At 34.1% G+C, this 24,918-nt stretch overlaps 3 protein-coding genes across 3 annotated transcripts; 1 reads left to right on the top strand and 2 right to left on the bottom strand.

Moving 5' to 3' along the window:
- Positions 1 to 1,126: 1,126 nt before the first annotated feature.
- Positions 1,127 to 6,459, top strand: LOC148771464 (uncharacterized). The gene is made up of 2 exons (XM_088815356.1): positions 1,127 to 1,312; positions 2,045 to 6,459. Exon 2 carries the CDS (start codon positions 4,950 to 4,952, stop codon positions 6,378 to 6,380), a length of 1,431 nt encoding a protein of 476 aa, XP_088671482.1. The 5' UTR covers positions 1,127 to 1,312; positions 2,045 to 4,949; the 3' UTR covers positions 6,381 to 6,459.
- LOC148771465 (ubiquitin carboxyl-terminal hydrolase 2-like) lies at positions 3,805 to 4,697 on the bottom strand. The gene is made up of 2 exons (XM_088815993.1): positions 4,692 to 4,697; positions 3,805 to 4,641 (listed from the first exon to the last, which is right to left on the bottom strand). The coding sequence occupies exons 1-2, from the start codon at positions 4,695 to 4,697 to the stop codon at positions 3,805 to 3,807; spliced, it is 843 nt and encodes a 280-aa protein (XP_088672119.1).
- A 14,211-nt stretch (positions 6,460 to 20,670) lies between the features above and the next one.
- LOC105965922 (phosphopantothenoylcysteine decarboxylase HAL3) lies at positions 20,671 to 24,038 on the bottom strand. Its single transcript, XM_012990474.2, has 3 exons — positions 23,905 to 24,038; positions 22,692 to 23,018; positions 20,671 to 21,257 (listed from the first exon to the last, which is right to left on the bottom strand). The coding sequence occupies exons 2-3, from the start codon at positions 23,013 to 23,015 to the stop codon at positions 20,973 to 20,975; spliced, it is 609 nt and encodes a 202-aa protein (XP_012845928.2). The 5' UTR covers positions 23,016 to 23,018; positions 23,905 to 24,038; the 3' UTR covers positions 20,671 to 20,972.
- Between the last annotated feature and the right edge of the window lie 880 nt (positions 24,039 to 24,918).

Genomic DNA, 24,918 nt, shown 5'->3' with positions numbered 1-24,918 from the left:
AAAAAAAAAAAAAAAGCCTACAAATCGATTTCTAGGGCTTTTTAACGTGAAATTGGTTCCGTAATCAATCTACCCAATGCATATTACACATAAAAGAGTCGAAATTTCCTCAAAAAATCGAAGCACAACCCTTCTCAAGCTTGATTTCGAATTTTCGATTTTTTTTTTTTTTGCTATTTGCAGTTTTGGGGGTTTTTGGATTTTTTTTGAAAATTTTTGGGATTTTAGAGAAATAAAGTGTTTTTTGTTATGAACCGTAAATATCAATTTTCAAACCGTAAAAAGGATTTTATTTTAAAATTGGTTGTTGCAAGATGGGAGGATATTACTCCAATTCTTGGTAGACGTGACACGTGTTTCTTTGTTTAATAGCGCATCTGTTCCCAATCCTATCCCAATTCAGTTATATTAAGGGCTGGGACTGGGTTGGGTTGGTCGATTACCAGCCTAAAAACCGACCCATTCGTCAAACCATTTTTGCTCAAATTTGAAAACCGTTGCCGACCCAACTTTTGTGGGTCGGTTGATGGTTGGCAACCGAATATTTTGTTCCGGAATGGGTCGGTTGATGGTTTATACCCGCCACCTAGTTCACTTAAAAAAAATCAAATTTTGGAGTATATATATCCACATTTTGTGTAATGCCACGGTGCCATCATCATTTATCAGTTCAAAATAATTAATAACAATTTAACGAAAAAATATAATTAGGAAATTCAAAGTAATTTCAAACATGCACAAGAGATTTAGTGGAGTTTTGCGGCTTTTTGTTTAAGGTTGGCATAAAGAAACTCGGTGAAGATTTAAGTCAATTTTTTTTCTTTTGTTGATTGTTTTAAAATTTAAAATACTAATTATTTTGATAATTTCAATAACCACTTAAGAAACACGGTATTTATTTTATATTTTTAATAAAATTTTAATAGTATAGTTGGATAACCGATAATTATCGGTCAACCAACTTTTGATAATATTAGAAACCACCAACCGACCCATTATAGATGGGTTGGTTAAAATTTTCGACCCAATCCAATGAGTCGGTTAAAAATTGATTATCCGTCCAAAAATATGGTCGGTAATGGGTCGGTTGGTGGATAAAAACCAACTCAGTTCCAGCCCTAGTTATATTCATATGGAGTATATCAAATCAAAACACAACAAACCAATTTTTTTAGCACTAATTAATTTTATTTATTTATTTATTACAATATTAAGTTTATTAACATCCTTAGTATGGATATATGAAAAAAGATTCTTTGTAACCTAATTAATGACTACAAGGAGGAGGATTGGCCGCCAAGTGAAGAAAAAGGTGAACACATTAATTTTATTTGTTTTTAATTTGGCTGTATAAACAAAAATTAAAAAAAAAAAAAAAAGATGATTTCCTCAGGTTGCATGCTTTTTGTTCTATGTTTCGGTTTTGGTTTCGGTCTCGGGTTCGGTTTATATATCATCTCCAGACTACACTGATAAATGATGTTCTTGTTTTCTTGAACTAGGAAAGAATTACTGTACAAATATTGAAACAAATGCTGTTTGAATGCGCATTTAGACGTTTTTCGTCACGAGAATCGAAATATAAAAAATAAAATTCTTACCTGAATATTTGAATATTGAAACAAGTGTTGTTTGAATGCTGCATGGAATTCTCACATTATCCACCAAAAAATATGTCACTAGAGGCCAAACTCACGTCCGGCAAAAAAGGGAAACAAATATTCTCTAGTTTTAAGTTTCTCCGGTGAAGCTAATCCGCGAGGTTTCTACTAACATACAGATTAGCCTCGATAGTTATCGTACCACCACCGCTTTGCCTGGTATTCATTTCATTACAACTAATAATATTGTTCTCTTGAAAGTATTTTTGCAGCACCAAGAAGCATTGCAATATGTGCATCATTCCCACAAGCATGGAACGTCATTTCCTGTCGAAAAACGAAAATTTATATCTCAAAGCCGCCTTGAATTCTTAACATCACATCGTTAAAATCACCGAAAATTTTCATTTTTAAATGTGCTGATCTGATGATCATGCATGCAGGTTAACACGGAAAAATCACCCGTAATTTGCAGCTAGGAGAATCTCTACTACTGGAACTGGAAGCAATAGTACGCATTGTCAAACAAGTATTTCCACTGCATGCACACGGTACGTATACGTACTATTGATTCTTATATCATTTTTTTAATCCAGTCATTAAAACTATCATTTATATACTCTTTAGACGAAAAAAGAAAAAAAAAAAGCCAGATGCTATTTGACTTACACTGCAGTTAGTGGACATGATAATCTGATGATCTTCGGGTTCTTTCATCGAACAAGATACAGGCTTTGGAACACAGAACCTTTTCCAAAGAAACCTCACGAATACGAATATCATTGGTGCAATACCAAACGCAATCTCCGTTATCTTTTGTACCTCTCACATATGCAATGTAGTGGCCACCTTCCATTACTCCGCGATGCTCCACCACTCCCACTAGACGATATGTAAACCTCACTCTCTCACTGCACCTGCAAGATTGAAACCAATTTAGTCGATTTCCAAAGCCCGAAGTCAGTTTGAAAATCCACATCAATTAACTCAATTTATAACTAAAAACGAGGGGGTCGGGATTTTAAATCCATCATCAAATCTCTATATCCAAACAACAACATGGGCCTAAAGGATTTACCTTTTTTCTTTTTTTATCTTCTAGTTGTTATCCCTCCATAATTCTTGTAATTTCCCTCCATAAATGTTACGATGGAAAAATGTTTTCTCTAAAACTGAAATATATTAGATTTAAAAAAAAAATGATAGTCCCACTATTTTTGTCATGCCTCACCAATCAAATCTATACAATATATAAAAGTGTGAATGCTAGATGGTTTCTTCCATTTTATGTATGGACAAAAATGCCCCGTAAAATAATTAAAACTTCAAGCTCAATTAAGTCAAATAAATAATAATTAAATAGTTCATTAATGCATATTAAATACAATAATTAATAATATCTGATGCATTGAAAAATTGTAACCACAACAGCTTACATCGGTCGGTAATCTTTGGTTGAACCAACACTCGATTTGTGAAATTGCATTTTAGAGTCATAATCAAACTCGTAACTTGGGTCGGTTAATGGTCTTGTATTTTTGAATTGTGAACCTCGTTGGTTCACGTCCTGAGCCGTTGGTTCACGACAATGATCATGTCTCCATCCAATTTTTCATTTATGTTTAGTTTTTCATTAATATTTATTTGTCATTTGTTTTAAAAATAAAAAAAATATAATAAACAATCAAGAGTAAATGAGACAACTGGAAATGAAAGTAATCATAAAATCGAAAAGGTTCTAATTAAAAAGAAAAAAAAAAATCACTACACATGATATTCAAGACAATGATAAATAATTATTGGAATAACTTGAGAAGAAATAGATATTGTAAAATAAATACGATAAATAGATTCTGCATATTTGCACAAAATGTGTACAAACTAGAGAATATTTCGCAGAATCTAGATAATTATGTTGAATTTGACACCATAAGAGCGGACGTGTAAGAAGATTCATAGTTGAGGGGAGTGGTTGTAATTACCCAAATATAAGAGGTTTTTTTGTAATTTAACCATACTTTAGGGGTGTTGTAATTTACCCTAAGAATCACTTACGTTGCATATTGCATTTACTAGTTACAGGAAAAAGAACAAAAACACGTATTATTTAATCGGTTTAAAAAACTCTATAAGAGGTCAAAACCTAACCTGGTATCCATGTACGGTTCGAGATCAATCATCTCTCGGAAACTCACATCGTCATTCAATTTACTGAGAAGCCCCTAGCATCTTTGCTGAATCTCTTTAGATGAATTGTCAGTATAGGAGGAGCGATGTCGATGAGTAACCTTTTGGTTGCATCTGTTGTCACTTTCAAATTTTCGGAGTCAACCACCCTTTGTTCCCGCATAACTCTCGAACAATTCTCACAATGCCATCCGTTATCGTTCGAAAGAATCTCGGGCTCAACAAAAAGGGCCAAACACCCATCAACCAATAATACGACAAGCTGGTCCCTCTTCGCCGGAACAGTCAACGAAAGATCGAGATATGCTTCGTAACATGTTGAGGAGTGCTGACATTTCGTACAAGTAATGGTACTAGAAATTCTGCCGCCGAACAAGTCATTCACAAATGTGGGACCCGGGATCGGAGCCTGAGAAAATTTGGAGTGCTTTCTTGGCTGCATTTCTTCGTGTGACAGAAGATCGAGCAAGCATCTAAGCAACTCGTGGCTATCATCTTGTTGATTTTCTCTGAACTGTGGAGCCTTGATACATAAACACTCGAATAAAGACCTAGGTACAATAGGTTCTCTCAAGCCGGCACCAATATTGGTTTGAAGGAAGATCTTTCTCAAAGCACCACTTACGGGACCCACGTCTTTCTCTACTTTGCAAAAATAAACCCGCAAGCTATCTATAGCTAGCAGATTTTGAATAACCGAATTAAAGAAGCAGGTCTGTCCCAAACTATATAATCCTACTACTGCATATCCAACTCTTCCATGTGCAGAATCTACACCGATACTTGCCAAATTTACGATTGATCCTCCTTCACGACTAACTTCGGCAGTTTTCTGTTTCAGCCCTTTCACAACCTTGCTCGAGACTTGGGAACACGTTTCTCTATCTTTAGTAGCAAAAACACCATCATCTTGTTGGGAAACTATTTCTTCAGAAATAGAGGGACCATGTTTCTCTTTCGGATCACTTTTTGATTTAAAGGTATGACGACTATTCAAAGGTGAGCGGCAACTCTGAGTTTGAAGAAGACCCGCCTAGAAGAAGGCAAAAAGATCGTGATAAATATCGGGTAAGAGCTGAAATTCCTTCTTTTAGTGGAAATTTTCTTGAAGTTAAGGATTTTATCGATTTGGTGTCAGAAGTCGAAAATTATTTTGAATTGATGGATATTTTGCCGAATAAGATGGTAAAATTGGTTAGGTGTGAGTTAAAGGGTTGTGCAGCCGCATGGTGGGATGAAATACAGAGGAAGAGAGCTAGACAGGAAAAATTTCCAATCCAATCATGGAGGAGGATGAGAAAAATGTTGATGGATCGTTTTTTACCCTTAGGTTATGAGCAACGTCAATTTCAACTATATCGTAATTGTTCGCAAGGGAGTAGATCTGTTAACAAGTATACTGCTGAGTTTGAGAGACTAGCAAACTTAAATAACCTGCAAGAATCCGAAAGTATGGAAATTTCAAGGTACTTGCAAGGATTGAATATTTCAATCCGTCTTAAGATGGAATGGCGCGCATTCGACTCCCTTGAAGAGGCCCAAGAGTTAGCATGGGAGGAGGAATATTATCAGAAGCGAAATAGTTTCTCTAGAAAAATCGAAGATGTTCCACCCGTTGTCAAAGTTAAGGAAGCACAAGATACTTCGTTCGTTATTCAACCTCCAAATTTGGTGGAGGGTCATGACGTAGGTGTCGACGAAGTTGAAGAGGAAATTGTCGTAAAAGTTAAAAGTAGCGTAGCTATTATTAACGATGGCATTAACGAAGTCAAAGTGAACATCGACGAAGTTGAAGGGACAGTCAACGAGCTTGAAGCGAGCATCAACAAAGTTGAAGAGAGCGACAATAGGGTAGAAGACAATGTTAGCAAGCTTGAAGAAGAAGTCGACGAGTTTAAAGAGGGTGTTGAAAGTAAATTTGAGGAAGAGTTTGAAGTTGTAGAATTTGTTCAAGAAGAGGAAGGTGCACGAGAAGAGAAGGTACTAGTGGATTGCGTTGAGGTATGTGATCTAATTATAGATAGTGTTTGCTGTGAAGTTCTTGTATCGGAAAAATTGGTGGAGCCATTGGGATTTTTGATTAAGAAGCCAATTTTTCTAATGCCTCGGTTGGAGGAAGATTTTGTAAGCGAGAGTTTTGTGCCGGGAAGATTGGTGGAGCAATTGAAGTTGTTTGCAAAGAAATATGCATTGTTATATTTTGATCATAGCTCGAGGTCGAGCTCTTTTGAAGAAGAGGAGATTGATAAGGAACGTCAAATTGGATTCGAGTTGCAAAATAACTATTTAATTCGGAGAAGAATTATTAATGGACATTGGCGGAAATATCGCAAGAAATTATGGAAAATAAGGGTTTTCGACGAACTCAATTTGTATTTGAGTACGAAACTAACTCTATCTCAAGCGAAACGGCGCAAGGAAACGAGCAATTTTGCGCAATGGGTACACATGCTTCAGTTACGAGAAATCTTGGATTCATTCTACCGTATTTCATGGAAAAATATGACAATGCCCTGTCCATTTATCACAAATTACAAAATATCAATAACTATTTCCATAACTAAAGTCGGGTGCTTCATACTTTCGAGGTAAATGTAAGAGGGAGAAAAAAATCCTTTGAAACAAAAAGAGAAGAAGAAAAATTTTGAAGCACAAAATCCAACTTCTGAAATTGCAACCAATCCAAAATCCAGCTCCTTGTTCGGATTATACAAAATATACTTGTAATATAAACACAAAATACATAGTATGTTGACAAATTAATAAGCTGTAGTTGAGGTTTTCACCTTCGTAACGTTTGGCTTCCTTCGCCAGCTCAGCGACATAAACGATGGCCTCGCGATCTGACGAGGAAATCATTGCCGATCGAGAATTGTGAAAACTTTCTCTCTGTTTTGACAGTGCGTTTTCTGGAGAGAGAGAGAGAGAGAGAGAGAGAGAGAGAGAGAGAGAGAGAGAGAGAGAGAGAGAGAGAGAGAGAGAGAGAGAGAGAGAGAGAGAGAGGAATGTAGTTGAAAATATTTCAAAAAAACTCGCGACAGATACTCTAGTCCAAACAATTGAATTCGAGTTTGGTGCACGTCCTTGCCATTAAAATTGCAATCTGCATAAATTCAACAAGTTTTAATGATACGAACCACGTAGAACTCGTTACGGGACCCTAATACCCTACGCGGAAGCAAGATCGAAAACATCCAAAAACAAAGATTCAAAGGGTGGAATCGCGACCCGTTGCCTATATGTTCGAAGAGTTCTTAAAGAACCAAAGAGAATATTCTCAATTAAATCATCAAAATTCGTCCTATAAAATAAGCCAAAGTGGCAACCTATTTATAAGGAAAATGACTCCTACCTAAACTATAATAAGGAAATAAATAAATAAGCAAATCCTAACCATAAAAGACTCTAAAATAATTAAAACATAATAAATACTAAATTAAAAACGTGCATAAATAAATTAGATAACTTGATCTTCAAGTCGACTTCTCGATCATCCTTCTTAACTCGCGACATTGGGCTGTGCACGTGCATGCAATTAAAGCTCAATTTCGACACTGTTCCACTTCGAATATCTCTTTGCTCAAAACATAAAGTTGTAGATCTTTCAGTTAGCTTTCCGAATCATTTTGAATAAGCTTAAATGGACTTCATATGCGAGAGTTATAACTCGAATGGTAAACTCTGCCAGAATAGGCGAGAATCTCGGATGCATGGAATTCGACTCGTCCGACGAATTCTTCTCTTTCTTTTCTTCCAATTCCAAACCACGGACTCCTGATCAAAGGCCTGATTCAAGCCTTCATTCTTCAATCCCCACACGAACGGCTCCATTAATATCACTTGCTTTCTCTTCTTCTAATTATTTGTCTTGGAACTTGTGCGGATCGTATCATTTAAGTTAGTAACATTACTCACTTGGAGAAAATTAAACTTATGCAAGCATAATCAATCTATATATATATATATATATATATATATATATATATATATATATATATATATATATATATATATATATATATATATATATATATATGTGCATGAAAATATAACTGAAGAACTTGTTATGCATAAAAGCGTAACAAAGTACATGTAATTTAGAGTCCAATTTAAATACAGTATAAAACACCAGAAAACTAATCTCGGTTCTTCAAAAGAAAATCGCAATTCGAATCACATTTCATACTCAACATATCCTTAATTGTCATTAGCGATCCCGAACTTGTTAAAAATAAAATACCCGAACTTGTCGATCATCTAAGAACAATAAGGAAAAAGTCGTACTAGTTAAAACACGTCAAGCTACGTACGATTCCAACAAGTCATTATTGTATCTACTCATCGTCTCTTATTAATACAATAGTTTTACTTTTACCTCATTCAGAAGAGAATTATATGCATGATTAGAAACTCATTAACTACATTTTTTTTTAATTATATTTTACATGTTTCCTAGCCTCTTTTGGTTCCTGGATAAGGGGCAATGTAATCAATCATTACTTATCAGACTTTTGGTTTGTGGGACATTGTAAAATGACCAAAATGTCCTTATTTGTCCTATCCAATTACCACCATAGCCTCACTTGTATCATTTATTTACAAAAGCTAATATTATTTTCCCTCCATAATCCCATTTCTACAGAAATACAACATCCAAATTAAAAAAAAAAATATATATATATATATATATATATATATATATATATATATATATATATATACACGAGAAGTATATAGAAATGGAAGACGACAACAACAAACACACATACTCGCCCCCTGTTGTAATCGCCGATGCTTTCACAAAATGTCGGCCAATAATGCAATTAACTAGTATGCAGAATTTTGAGTTTGAAAAAAATTAAAAAAAAAATATATAGCTCGAGCATTTGGCGGATTTTTAAAAGCAAAATAACCTTTGAAGCGAGAATTTGGAACGAAGAAGATGACGATTGTAAAAGAACGAAGAAGAAGATTTATATTCGGAAGAAATAGAAGAAGAAAGAGAATTGGAGAGAAATTATTAGTAGCTTAATTCTCATTATAGTCTTTCTCCATTCCACATTACATTATTTTTTATTTTATTTTTTTTTGCACAAACAAACGATATTCTATTAAAAAACTTAAAACCAAAGTACGATTACGAGAGTACGCTGAAAAAAGGTCCTGATACGTAATGATAATTTAGCTAATACATCCGCTACGCTGTTAAGTTTCTGATAGCAAAAAATCAGAGCCGGTCCTGAGAATTTGGGAGTCCTAAGCGGAGTTTAACATTATCGTTTTGGTTTTTTTAAATAATATCTAAATTATATTATTATTGGGACACATTTTTAACAAATATCTTATTTAATAAACAAATCTTTTTTTCTCTTTTATGGAAAATAACAATATGAATTTGAAATATATCAAATACGAACCTTAATATTGTTGGCATTGTAAAAACATTTGATGACATATGATATATGCATCTAATAAAATATTTAAAGACTAAAATGTGCTATATAACTAATTATTAAGGCCATATAGTGGTTTATGAAAAAAATTGTGGGGCCCCCTTGTGGGGTGGGGCCCTAAGCCAAGACTTCCCTAGCTTACTTCCAAGGCCGGCTCTGCAAAAAGTTAACCACCACTTCTAAGAATTTAAACAGTTTAAATTCGAGGATGGTCCTTCAGAAGAGTTTGCAGTTTGTAGGCTGCTGGGCAAGAGAGAAGACACATTACATTATTGTTATTATGTTTTTATTTTTAGTTTTTTATTTTTTTATCTTGAAATATTCGACACTAAATTCATTATAAGCAAATTGATTTGTACGGATGCATTTCTAAAACCCCAAAAACCCTCACACAACTCTTGCTGACTCACACAAAAAAACCTTACAACACACATATACTAGGAGCAAAATTATTCGAAAATCCAACTAGTGAACAAAGAAATTTCTAGGGTATATTACAACCACCCCTGAGGTATGGTCATATTACGAAACACCCCCTCCTGTTTGGGTAATTACAACCACCCATCAACTATAAATCTTTTTACATGGTCATCCTTGTTGTTTCAAATTTAATGGATCGGAATATTCGGGGTTATATGGAATGTTCTCAATTTTGGACTCATTATATCCCATTCGAGCTCCATATTTTGAAGCTAAATGATCATAAAATGTATTTTTTTGGCTTGTATACATCAGATGTGGTCAATCAGAAACTGTATTTTTGCACAAAACGAGTACAAACTAGAGAACATTTCACATGATCTAGATGATTATGTTGAATTTGTCACCATAAGGGTCGAGATGTAAGAATATTCATAGTTGAGGGGTGATCGTAACTAGCCAAACCTGAAGGGTTTTTTCGTAATTTGACCATACATCACGGGTCGTTGTAATTTACCCTAATTTTTAACCTCAAATGCTTTGTATTTCGTTTAATAGTTCTTCTTCTTTCGGACCTATGTTGTTTACACGCCAATATTGGGCGTGAAAACCCCGGTTTCTCGTCTGAATAGGTTGTCCGATTCCGTTAGAATTTTTGTTTTCGTTAAATATTTAGTCCATTTTTTGGGTTAGCTCGAGAGCTCTTCGAGTACTTTTTTTGGGCTCGAGTTCGAGCATGAGCTCATTTTGTGTATTTTTTTTATTTGTATTAATATTATTAGAATGTTATTATTATAAGTTATAATAAAAGAAAAACGACTTGTAATCTATTCTTTTAATTACTTATATCAATTTAGTAGTTAATTTTCTATCAATTATATTAAAATTAAAAATTAAAAAAAAAAAAGAATTAATAAAAAGCTCGCAAGCTCAAGTACAACTAAGAATGAGCTAAGGGTCGACTTGACGGAAAGCTCAAGCTCGCGAACTCGAAAATTCGAGTTCCAGTTTGAGCTGACTCACCGAATTCACTAACAGAAGAGTTTATTTCTATATAAACTTATATGTTCAATAACACTTTAGCTCAAACTTATATGTTCCAGTTTGAGCTGACTCACCGAATTCACTAATAGTATAATAAAATTATACTATTTAGACATAGTAATTTTTTTAGTTACCAAACAAATTTAAATATTTACTCTATCCATTCCCTTTTAATTATAGTTTTTTTAGTTTTGCACAAGGAGTAATGGTTTCAATGTGGCTTGGTTTTAGGAAAATGTATACTCGTAGATTAAAATGCCCTTGTCCGCTAATTAATAATAGGTAGCGTTAGAAAGCAATTAGTAAGGTTATAATTGGAAATTATGTAACTAATGCGGCAATGAAATTCTAAACTGAAAGATACTATTGAACATTTTTTTCCTCAAAAGCAAATGGTATTATAGAGCGGAGGGAATAGTATTCAACGTTAAAAAACCGTTCTCAGCCGTTCAAATACTTGTACATTCAACATTAAGCAGTTAACAAAAACCAACAATTTGACTTAAAGTGTGTCAGACGTCGAACTCAACATATGAAATTATCGACGGGTGAAATTAGATGCAATATATTCTTAGGCATGTTTTGATTAAAATAAAAGAACACCGTTTTTATGAATGTTGACTAATATACCTTGGCCTTGTTTGCTTACCTATATCGGATTACGTTGGATTAGATAATATCCGATTAATATCTCATCGACTTACTAATTATTTAGTCAGTAAGATGTTTGATTCGTTAGATAAATCTTGTAAAAAGATTGTTAAATTCTGATATTAAATGTGAATTGTCTAAAAAGTTTTTTAATTAACAAAACCAAGACATTATTTTAAGGATTTTGTTTTTTCCTTTTTTAATCACCCTTGCAAAATTAATAGCAGGAGAGGGAGGAATGCTACTAATTTAACCAATTAATAACATTTAATTGCGGTTTTTAAGTGTAGCACCGGGCTTGCCATACTCGAATTTTATCAACCAAACATTTTATTAGCCCCTACTATTTAGGTTTTTTTTCTTTTTTTTTTTTTTTTTGCCAAAAAGATTTTATTATTTCATTATTGAAAAAGAGCTCGGGCCCTCGTTAAAACCTTGTGGGCCCACACAAGGAAAAAATAGTACCCCTTCAATGGTCTTAGAAAGTCGAAAAAGACCCTAAAAAGGCTATTACAAAAAGCCCCAAAATGGGGTAGAAATGAAAAACCCTACAATTATCTTAAAGAAGAAACTGAAAGATCCTATAATTGCTGAGAAGCCCCTAGGCGGGCGTATATTTGCGTATGCCCAAAAAATGCCATCCGTCCCAGCAGAAGACCAGCTCCACTTCTGGAAATTGCAGAAAAGCCCCAGACGGGGGTAGAAGTACAAATATATTAAACCACAACATGGTTCCAAGATTGCCAACTCGGATCACCATAATTGAGTGGGGGCTTATGATGTACATGGGCCACAAATATGATGAAGCCCAAACTTATAATTATAATTTTTGGGCCCAATTATCAATTAAAAGCCCAAGATCACATTTCAGGCCCATAATAAAATTATGTATATAAATGCTTCACGTTTATTAAGAAAAAAAGTAATTATTTTTCGATATAGGCATTATAATATTTTCTTCTCGTATTCCTCTGATATTCTTCTTTTGGAATCCGGACTGACTTAAGCATCGGAGGGTTTTTTGTCGGAACCAAGCCCCGGCACCCTAACGTGTATTTTCCTTACGCATGAAATGCCTTATTCCATCAAATTGAAGAAGATCATCACAAGATCATATCGGCTCTTGAATATTCGTTGTAGGTTCAAGAGTCAATTTGAGGTGATTCGAGTTAGCTTATTGTTGACCGCATCACGAACCAAAAATTAGCATTAGTAGATTGTCATTTAATTTAGTTAGACTTGTCATTTAGTTCAAATAAGTTTTGTCACCAGGGCACGACCCCATTTCCAAATTACTTGGAATATTCTTCTTTATTTGTTTCGAATTTCATCTCATCCATTCCTTAGTAAGATGGTTTCATCCTTTGCGGGTAAACAACATAAAACCCCCTGTATTAAAGAAAATATGCGTCAAACCCCCTTGCGTAAAACCCCCTTGTGTTTTATTTTACTTTGCACGAAATTCCCTTTTCCGTTAAAAGTTAACACCGTTAATTATAGATGGGGTTTTATGCAAGTTTTTTGTAACATAGGGGGATTTAGTGCATATTTTCTACAATACAAGGGAATTTTATGCAAAAAATAATTTATTTGTTTAAATTTCATATTATTTTATGAAATTAAGTTGAACACATTTATTCAATTACAATATAAAAAATGAAAATTCAAAATGACAAAAAAAAAAACGGTTTTATTCAGAAAAAAATAAAAAAGCAAAGTAATTAAATATTTTAGAGAAAAAAATAAAAATATCAAAATTTCCCAAGTAAAATTGACCGAAAATGTTAAAAATATATAGTGGAAAATAGCTCAAACAAACCCTTATATTTATAGGCTTAGCAGGGGTATTTTTGTCAGATTTTGGAAACAAAAAAAATAAGAATAGGGGAGTTTATGTATTTATGTGTAGTGCAGGGGTATATGATATAAAATCCATAGTACAAGAATGTTTTTGTATTTAACAGTTTAATTGATTTATAATATTTTTCTTTATCAAAAGTCTATATTTACATTTATCTATCAATCTGAATTCTAACTTGGTTGCCGGATTTTTTTGTTAAAAAAAAAAAATATATATATATATATGGGGGGTTTAGCAAATAGCCAAATGATACGAGGCAGAAAAAGAATAAGCCAAATCAAATATATCAACACCCACCGCCATATACACTCTTCTCTCTTTCTTCCAGCCCCGCCACCGCCACGGCCACTCTCAATCGAATATCAAGAATTGAAACTCGGTTGAGTGTCCCTCCTTTGAGCCGCCTCACAGCGTGAAACGCAACCCTAATTTAGTTTTAATTTTTTTTATTTTTGAAATGTCTTTCCTAAGACATGGTCGCTTTACGTAATATCGGGTCAAATATCGACGATAGCAACTTTGTTGGAGTTGATGAAAACTCGAGGCGGGTCGTCAACTTGGCGCAAAGCCCGGGCTGTTCGGATCCTAACGACTTGGAGGCGTCGTCGAAAATTGTCATCTCGAATAACCGCGACGGCTTGTGTGTAAGTGCGGGAGATGTCGGTCTCGGACTGTTATCCTTTGACAACCTTGATTATATGGAATTAGAAAAAAGACATGTTAGGGTTGGAGAAGCGACATCCAGAGACGATTAAAGGTGTACACGGATTGGGAGCCATTGTCGAGTCCTCCACCGCCGCCGCCAAGATATGAAACATGTGTCGTTCAACTTGACAGACTTTGGAGGGGTGGGGGATGATGTCCGAAGCTCTGCTTCATAAACCGTCCCCCCTCCATGTGCGAAGCTTTAGTTTGGGAAGGGGAAATCGCCGCGAGGAGAGGAGTGTTGACAGCGTTGACACAAGGGGGCGGCGAGAAGGGGTAGATCGGCATCACTTTTTCCTCTAATCCAAACATCGGCGACGGTCGTGAAGAATTCTCCATGTTTTCTGCGATTCTTCGGTGACCGTCATTAATTTCATCTTGATTATTTTTTAAAGACCATCTATTAGATTTGGGCCATTTAACTTTTGTAAATTTTTGATGTTTTTGCTTTTGCTGATTCAAGCCATATTGATGGTAGTAGTGTTTTGAATCAAGATGTGGCCATGTGTATCGAAGCTTAGACCTTAGTATGTGATTTGATATTGTATGAAAAATATCTAAATTTGTGTGGTGTTGCCGATAATTGGTCCTGTGGAATTACATAGAGATGGACACTAAGATAAATAGAGGGTGATTATACTACTGTACATTACTATACATAATCATAGTTACATGTAGTAACATATCGTAATATTTAGTAACATATGTACATGAATGTGTATTTTCAATCGATATTTGTAATAAAAATTATTATTTATAGTTATATATAAGATTCTGCTTTGTTTTCTTTTTGTAATTAAAATTCTACTCTCCATATATATACCTACAATTCTAAATTATATGTATACATACCTCATTGATTCTCACTTTTTATTATCTGATATTATTTATCATCTCATTAATTCAGTTTCAAGAACATACAACAAATCAAATGATTTTATGTGATAGAATTTCACTATAGTAAGTAATATAATTTTTTTTCAACCACATTGTTCTATTCATTATCTTATATACATTCAATTGTGAATTTTTTGGTGGTGTAGATGAATTTTATTTATATACATATATAGACACATGTGGTCAGGTACGTGTAGTCATATATAATCACATTAGTAACAAGAATGAACGTAACTACATGTGACTATAGCTGACTACATATAGTCATATCTAATCATATGCAGTAACAATAATGCATATAACTACTTGTGACTTTATATTAGGGTGGGCATTCGTTTTCGGGTATTACCCGACCGGATCGGGTAATTTTTAACTTAACCGGGTTTTTTCCTGGGTTCGGGTACCCGGTGCTCCCAAACCGGGTCGGGTCCAGGTATTAGCAATTCTACCCGGGTACTCGGTCAAAAAAAAATTATATATATGTAAAGATATACATATACATAATATACATAATATATATATATATATATATATATATATATATATATATATATATATATATATATATATATATATATATATATATATATATATATATATATATATATATATATATATATATATATATATATATATACGCACACGTCTGTGTGTATGTATATGTATATGTATGTATGTATGTAATATGTATATTTTATGTAAAATTGGTCACTATTTGTTTGTTTGTATTTTTTTTTATTTTTTTTTTATGTTTTTGTGATTAATAATGTTATCAGAACCGGACCGGACACAATACCGGGTAAGGTTTTGGGTCACGGTTGGACCAGTTCAACCAGGGTCAACCCGGGTTTTTTATTATTTTTATTTTTTAATTATTTTATTATTTTTATAAATATAAAAATATTATTCTCTGTGAGTTTTTTATGATATTCTTCCTGTTTATTTCACCTTTACTCCAGTATTTTTAATTCAATTTTAATATACCAGTTTTTAATTTAATTTCCCTTCTTACCTCTTCACTCACCTACCCCACTCCCAACTTTTCTTTCATCTTCTTCGTTCTGCAACCTCCACGCCCCAATCCCTTTCCTTATTTATTTTTTTTATTTTTTTTTTCTTTTCCTCCATTTTCTCCATGTGCAGAGAAAACATCACCTTCCTCATCTTCACGCTTCACTTATTCATCTTTTTTGCTCGGTTTTGTTTTTTCTTCAACCCACAGATCTAGCCATTCACAACTCGATGGAATCACCTACGACCTAGATCTGACCGTCCAAGGCAATCCCCCGCCCAGATCCGACCACCACGGTGATCCTCCGCGCAAATCCGGCCATCTACCATCGTTTTAGCCTAAAACCCGGTTCTTTAACTGGTTCCCGGGTCTATTGGGTTTTCCGGTCGTACCGGGTTTTCGACGTACTGGCCCCGGTTAATGAATTTTCCGGTTTGTGTGGTTGAATCAGGCCGTATTTTTGGCGGGTCGTGAACGAACCGGTGGGACCGGCCGTCCGGTCCGGTTCTGACAACATTGATGATTAATTGTTTTGTGTAATAAATTTAGCAATACTTTTGTTTTTATGAATGTGTGTATATAACAATATGTTTTACTTCCCGTATTTGTAGCCCAAGTAAAGCAACATCTAATTGATATTTTATAAAGTTTGAATTAGAAGTATTAAATAATTATTAGAGAAAAAAAAAAAAAAAAAAAAACAAAAAAAAACAAAAAAAAAAAAAGAGGAAAATAGCAAAACCCGAACCCGACCCGAAATAACCGGGTACCCGGGTTATCTCGGGTCGGGTTCGGGTATTTGTTTTTTGCAAAAAATCCGAATAACCCAACCCGACCCGAATGCCCGCCCCTACTTTATATAGTTCACCAAAGTAAATTTATCAGAAAATTGTCTTTCATTGTTTCTTTGTATTTTTTCATGTATTGTAATTCGCTTGTTCCAATTTGTTCTTCGTTTTCTTTAACTTGTATTTTTTTTGTACAGGTTTTGCTTTGTAATAACATTATGAGATGCAGAGAAGTGTCATGTGAAGTTGCTTTCATGCTACAGTACTCAAGACTTATGACACTTATATAACTATAGATAATTGTATATAACTATAATCACGTGTAGTAATATATAGGTATATGTATGTTATGTGTGTTTTGATGTATAGTTCATGTTTTGTAGATTATATGCACGTGATTGTATTTTTTTCATTTTTTTTCGGATTAGTTGATTTATTGTATCAATATTAAAATTGTGAATTTTGTTGTTGGTGTAGATTAATTTTGGGGTAAAAAAAATAGTATATGATTACATATAATTATACATGACTGTGGTACACTATAATCATGTGTAGTCAATTTCAACACAGTAAATTTATCAAAAAAAATTAAAAATTAAAAATTAATAAAAAATTAAAAAATACAATATAGGGTATATATAAAAATAAATAATAATAAAATAAATATTATATTTTTTATTAAAAAAATCTATAAAAATGTTAAATGCAGCCCCAAAATGCTAAATGCAGTTTGGCATTATTCAGAATGCAGGGGCAAAAATACTGAATGCAGTTGGGCGAAAATTGCATTTAAGGGCACAACTGTACTTTTACCTCTCCAGGGGTATCTTAAAGGAAGAAGTTTAGGGGTAGACCTATCCCTATATATGTTTCATTCTAGGGGTGTATATCAAATGGACCCTAGTTCAAATTAGATTTCGTTTGAGGGGCTCATAGCATATTACCCATTTGGAAATAGAACTTGAAATTACAGCAATTCGAAGCATAATAATCAAAATTGACTAAACATTAATACATAAAAAAAAATTAAAAAAAAATAACTACCTCAGTTGGGAATGATCAGAACGGAGAGAGGGAGATCAGAAATGAAATTGTGTTTTAGGGATTGTTTTTGGGGTACAAAATAAAGGGTAAATTTCACTTTCATCCCTTGTACTTTGGTTCGATATCACTTTATCCCGTTCTACTCTCAATTTCATCAATTTGCCCCCTTTGTACTTGAAAAATTGTCTCGTGGCCATCACCGTTAGTTTTCAGACTTTTGACCATAACACCCTTTAATATAAGTCTGAAAATTACACAAAAACCACTCATCCCAGTTTAAATAATTATTAAAAAATAACACCATTTGACCTTTGACCATAACGGACATAGTAATCTCCGTTAAAGGTTGATTAAGAGGGATATCATAATAACTTCAGACGAGGGATGAATGAGACCGTACAGAGGCCGATTTAGAGGCTATCATAACAATCCGTCCATTTCTATTCAAACATTTTATGAACTAGCAAGCACTACGTGTGTTGCACGTGATAATGTATGATTTACTTATTATATAAATTTATAATTAAAAAAATAAAGTTATATATGATAATTAAAAATAAATAAATAAAAAATACGTAAAATTAAGTAAGTACAAAAATTAATACTCTGATTGTGTATATATGAATGTATGTATGAATGATGAAATACAATTATTTCAAAAAATTAAATGAATAAGAATATAAAAAGAAGAGCAAAATAATTAAAATACTTTTTTTATATATTAGTTCATACATGCTCACATTATTTTTTCTATTATATTATGGTGATAGTTGAAACAATTTTCATTTTAATGAGTTTTTCTAAATCAATTTTTTTTTAAACTACTAAGTTTTTCTTCCGTGTTGCTTATGTTATGCCATCACTAACAGTCAACCGCCATAATTCATCAAACATTGATTGTTTAACAATTAATTTGAACAGACAATCACATTTCTTTGATCCAGTATTTCTTGGATTTTCCACGTCGATATTCGTTTGTTGACCATGTCCGTATTTTTCACACGTCAAATGATGTCTATTGTCCCTTTTAGACTGATAAATCATTCGATGAGAATGATTAACTGCAGTTTCTTTCTCCCACTTAACTAATTCTTCCCTACTATCGAATACAAGATCAACTTTGAAGAAGTGAGTGTAATCTTCAAATTCGTGCGGCTCCAAAACAACAGGATCAAAATACAAGTTGTTTCCTTCTTCTTGCTGCTGCATTAAAGAAAAATAAACTAGTTTGATACTTGAAAAAAAAAAGATATTATGCATTTCGCGAAGGAATACACGAAATTACACAATGAATTTCGTGTAAACGTGCACAAAATGAGCAACATATTTTGTTTTTTGGTCGTTTCGTATAGAATAGTACGGAATAATACTTCGCACTTCGTACAATTCTACACGAAAGTACGTAAAAACAAATTATGTTGTTCATCCGTGTATTCCTACACATAATGCTTTAAAAAATGTCGAAATTCAACCAAAACATGTTTTTTTTACCTCAATGTCGGAATCGTTGTCAGCCATATTGATAATTGTTGTGTTGTAACTGATACTATAGGAAAAAAAATTAACGATTTTAAAAGGAGTAAATTGCAAATACCACCCCTGTGAAATCTCTAATTATCAAATACCCCCCTGTCAAAAAAAAATTCGCTCATACCCCCCTATGTAATATTTTTCGAAGCTCACATCACCCATTATCATTTTAATGGTTGACTGAAGGTAAAAAGACAAGTATACCCCTAAGTGGAATAACATAAAATTATAATAATTTAAGAGGCCAAATTTGAATTTTGTAAAACTTCTAAAACTTAAATTTGGGGACTAAATTGAAATTTTCCAATTTTCTACAATTTTTCCCAGCGGCAGCCCAATTCTTCATCTTCCTCTCAATTTACAATCATACTTATCATTCACCGTCGCCGCCCACCACGCACCACCACATCCATCAATTTTTTGGGCTTCTTCAAGCTTGGAATTTTTTGGTGGCGGTGTATAAGCACGCGGCTTGATCGATTTTGTCGATTTCTGATGAAGGGTCTGTAGAAGGCTATGGAATGCGTTTTTGCAGGTCTAAAAATGGCGGCGGGTCCGGCGATGTTGTTGTGGAAGTAGAAGGGAGAATTGGAGAGGGGATGGGCCGAGGTTTGGACTCGCTTCTCCCGATTGAGGGCAGCTCATTTCGCGGCGGAGGTGCTGGGCGGAGGAGGGACGAAAATTATGACGACTGGGGCGGCGAAAATGGAGGCCCATAAAGGAGTTGTAGCGGAGTAATTTCGCGACCGTCAAGATGGAGTTTTGTTACACCATCTTCATCTTGCGGCCGTGGATACTGCTACATGTTGGGATGATGGAGAATGCAGAATGGTACATGTTGGGGACGATGGAGAATGAAGAACAGGGAGGGAGAAGGGGCTTGGGGACATTTTTGACATTTCACAATTGAAAATTAAGGAAAAATCGCAGTAGCAGCGCGTGAGGGACACGATTTGCTCTCAGGGGCCTCAATGCCTTGACTTTGTTTACACAGGGGGGTATGAGTGAATTATTTTTTGACAGGGGGGTATTTGACAATTAGAGATTTCACAGGGGTGGTATTTGCAATTTACTCATTTTAAAAGTCTTAAAATTTTGTGGTTGAGAAGATTTGGAAAAAGTTAAAGGATTTCTCAACAAATGATGATGGTATAAAAATGCATTATGAATAGTAAACCCTTAGGAAAACATGGTCCACTAAATTATGAGGGTCGTTTTGGTAATTAGACATTAGGTCAGGGGTTTTTGGTAATTTTCACTAAGAAAATTTCGCTATAAATATTGTAATTCCCAAAAATCATCTAATACACTTAGTCCCTCCCTGCACCAATTTCATTTCATGCTAAATGCAAAGGATTTCACATGGTTTAGAATTTTAGATACACTCTGATGCTCTTAATAAGATACAGTAACTAGCATACAAGTAAAAGCAAGAAAATAAATAAATGTCAATAACACTACTCATGCTAATTGCGAATTATGGTCAAAGAGTAATAGTCATTATTAATTCCGGAACACAATACGAGTTTCGAAAATATCCCACATCGAACGAACAGTTAGATCCTCAAGTAGCAACACAAGCACGGAAATCTCCACGAGTTGGAAAGTAAGAGAAACAGAGCTAAAAATGAACCACAAACTCTATCGAACGAACTGCACATTTGCTCATCATCTGTACAAGCCAGAGACTTGATACTACTTCTACTACTACAATAGTTTTCAATTTTTCGTTTTATCGACAAGAATTATTACAACTAATTCATAGATCTCTCTCACTCACTAGTTATTACCACCCGATTGTTTCTTGGTCTCGTAGAAAAGTCTCACTGCTGAATAAATGTCCTTAGTCTCAGCCATTGCACCACTTCCGAAAACGACAGTGGTCCTGTCTGTAACTGGTCGGATAAGATCAGTTCCAAGCTCATCAATCACCATTAAGTGACGCTCGGTGAAAGGGTTGGTCCACATCAGATCATTCATAGCAGGTGCCACAAACATCGGTTTGCTGTAATCCCACGCTCGGACAATGCATGTCAGCAAGTTATCGCACAACCCTCCAGCAATCTACTTGCAAGAAAAAAACCAATAATTAGATTTTTTTATTTTTTATTTTTTTTAAAAAATTTGTAGTTCAATCAAACCATGCTCAATAATAGCAGAAAGAAACAGTTATTGTTCGTACGAGGCTATATTATGTAAAACATGCATTCATTCCTAATGATATGTGATGTAGCTGAACAGTCCCCATGTGAAATCTAGCTTAATACCAGCAAAAAAATTGTTGTAAAAGGATATAGTGGATGTGATATTTTGATCGTGTAACGTTACATTGTTCTTATACTGAGGAATCATTAACGAAGCAAAGATTGTGTTGGTCTAGCAGAAAGAACAGGTACTTTTGTATAAAGGAAGGCCGTGGCAAATTGGTAAATACTTACATCAAAGTCCGACGAAAAATATCTACAAGCTTAAATGATGTTAAAGTTCAAGTGTTAGGCTTTCGAATCCAATTTTTACCGTCAATGTGAGTTCTATATTATACAGCACATGCATTCCTAACAATACGATGAAATGACAAAATTAGATAATGATTTTGCAGTAAACAGTTACCCCACCCCCGCGTAGAATCTGGACTACAATTAATTACTTGAAACAGCAATATTTAGGGAATCTAGTAGAATATACCAGCATTATTATTTTGTTATAAACAGATACAGTGGATTTGATTGTGCAGTCTCCAATTAGTTTATACTGAGGAATCATTACCTAAGCTAAGATTGTGTAGTTTATCAGAAAGAACAGTTAATTTTGAGTGAAGGAAGACCATGCCAATACAGGTCAGCAAATTATCGCACAATCGCCCAGCAATCTACTTACAGAAAACCAAGAATTGTATTTAAAAAAAAAAATCAAAATAAAAAATAAAACTAATCATAGTTCCATCAAACCATGCTCAGTTATAGCAGAAAGAACAGTTATTTCGTATGAGGCTTCCAAATTCAATTTTATGCCCAATATGAATGCTGTATGGGCTATATTATACCTCACACGATTCCTAACAATAGGATGAAATGTCGATGTTAGCTAATGAATTCGTAGTGAACCACCCACCCTCCCCCCCACCCCCTCTTTGAAATCCAGCCTAGAATTAATTACTTGATGCAGAAATCTTTAGGGAGATAAGTAGAATATGCCGGCAAAATTATTGTTATAAAAAGAATACAGTGGATTTGATTGTGTAGTAATCCATTATTCTACACAGAGGAATCATCATAAATGGCAAAGATTGTGTAGTATACGACAGAGAACAGTTAATTTTGTACAAAGGAAAGCCATGGCAAATCAGCAAATTCGTACGTCAAAATCAAAGAAAAACAACTACAAGCTTAAATTATTTCAGATCCACTTATATGTTCAATGAGAGTAGCATGTTATGCAACCATCCCATTCCTAAATGATACAAAAATAGCGATTATAAAGCTAATAAGTAAAAATTACCTTTGCAAGTGTGTTTGCGGACAAAGGTGCAATGACCATAATATCAGCCCATCTACAGAGCTCGATATGCAGCACCTTGTCGCCTACTTTGTTCCAGCTGGACCATTCTTCCTCATCTGTGTAGAGATAGACATTCTTGGGAAGCGATGCTCTGTCAATAAAACGAAGCGATGCTGGAGTAGCAACTGCATTCACTTCTGTCCACTCGGAAAAGCTGTGACAAATGTGAGCAAATTTAATTGCAGCCACACTTCCACATGCAGCAAGCAGAATCCTAGGTTTTCTGGTAGCACTCGTAACTTGATACATTTCTGAACCAGCCATAGCCTGTTCGTTGTGCAATAACAAGTGTAAATGAGCCATCAAACGTATGATGCACAAGTACAATTATGCATAGCTATCGCAAAACAATCAGTATATATTCTCATCAACCAATCAGAATCATGTTTCAGTTCAAGAGTTCTTCCAGTAAATTCAGCGACGAAAATAGATTTTCATCGAAAAGGATAAGCAAATTAACTTTAGATCTAGTGATATTTTCTTTTGAGATTTGATGAGAAGTCAAAATCCATAAATTGAACTAATTCTAAAAATAAAAAATAAAATAACAAAACATACAGCCACACATTGTCTGTCAATCCTTCGGGATAACGTTATAGACTTTTCTAAAATCGAATGGAGATGGAAATTAATAGATCAATATGAGGAAATTTCAGATCTAATCTCATCAATTTCAAACAATTCCGATCGAATTGATAACAAGAGGAAGTTCATCAAACATTTGGTTTGTTATTAATAACAACAACAAAAGGTTGCAATTCCCAAATATTTCAATCACAAAGCTCTACTGAATCTGAATCATATACTTTCCTGATTAAATTCTGTTCTAATTTTATCCGTTACAGGTTTCAAATCTCTCAAAAATCGCTGAAAATACAGGAGCGATTGCATAATTAAAAATTAAAAAAATCTATCGTCATTCAATTTTTCCTCCGAGTTATTGAAAATTCTCGAAATAAAATCAAATGCGATTCAATCGACATCGCATACAGTAAAATCGCCGGAGAGAAAAACAGCAACAAGCACGAAGAAAAATTGTTCGAACAATCATACGAATAACGATTTCTACGGCTGATTAGTGAAAGAGAAAGCAGATGAAGAGAAATTGGAGAAGAGTGGAAATGTAATTGCAGGAAAATGGAGAGAAACTCACCGTAGAAGCGCAGATTCGAGATTCGCTACGCCGGCGACGGTGGTCGGCGTGAGAGGGAGAGCGAGCGAGGGAACGATGAAGGCTGGAGGTTCTCAAAAAACTGGGCGCTCAATCAATTGTGTGAACAGAACACATTTTTTTTTTTTTTTTTTTCAATTAAGTAGGAATTTATAGGTTCGTTCATTCACCCCGAGGGGTAATTTGGAAAACTGATTTGACTAATCTAATTATATTTTAAAATTATAATCAAACATTAATTATTTAATTAAAGCCTTTAAAGATGTTTAAATAGAGTTTTATGTTTCAAAATGAAGTCTCCTATTACACTGGATGAAATATATCAGATAATTTTGGGTATTTGATTTACACACAATTACTTATTTACATATATAATATGATATAATCTAGTAAAGTTTATCGAGTGTAGCATTAGATAAACCTGTAAACAATGGCTATGAATGAATCATTTATCAATTTATCAACTATAGTTGCCACCTGGGACTTGATAAATACGGTTCCATTTTTATGAATACCGTTTTATCATCAACATTTTCATATGTAACTCGTCACTTACTAGTTTGACGGAGTTGGAAGAAATGGTTCGATCCTATTATCTTATCTTGATTTTTTGAATCGAGAGATCTAGGAATCAAGAAATTCCCATTAAGAATACTTGGCTTTTGAGTAAAACCATTTTTTATCGTACCAATGTAGCTCTTATCTTCATTTTCCGAAGACCAAAATCACTAGATCCAGAGAATTTTTCCACCTTAAACTTGATCGATTCCATTTGTGTGGCTTAGATCTTCCCATAGACGCGCCAATTGTTGTGAATTTAAGCCACGAAACAATTAAAACCAAACAGACACTACGAATTGTTGCAACAGTTGAACCAACAATCACAGAGTAAACATAAACAATTAGAAACAGTTGCACATATCAAATGAAAGCAATAAAACAGTAGACAACGCATATTTATAGTGGTTTGATCTGTATTACCACAAACCTACATTT

This window comes from Erythranthe guttata, chromosome 3 (assembly GCF_056151865.1).
Source record: "Erythranthe guttata isolate IM_541 chromosome 3, IM_541, whole genome shotgun sequence".
In the NCBI taxonomy this organism is placed as follows: Eukaryota; Viridiplantae; Streptophyta; class Magnoliopsida; order Lamiales; family Phrymaceae; genus Erythranthe; species Erythranthe guttata.
The sequence above is the reverse complement of the archived record's forward strand: the minus strand, read 5'-3'. Positions and strand labels throughout refer to the sequence as shown.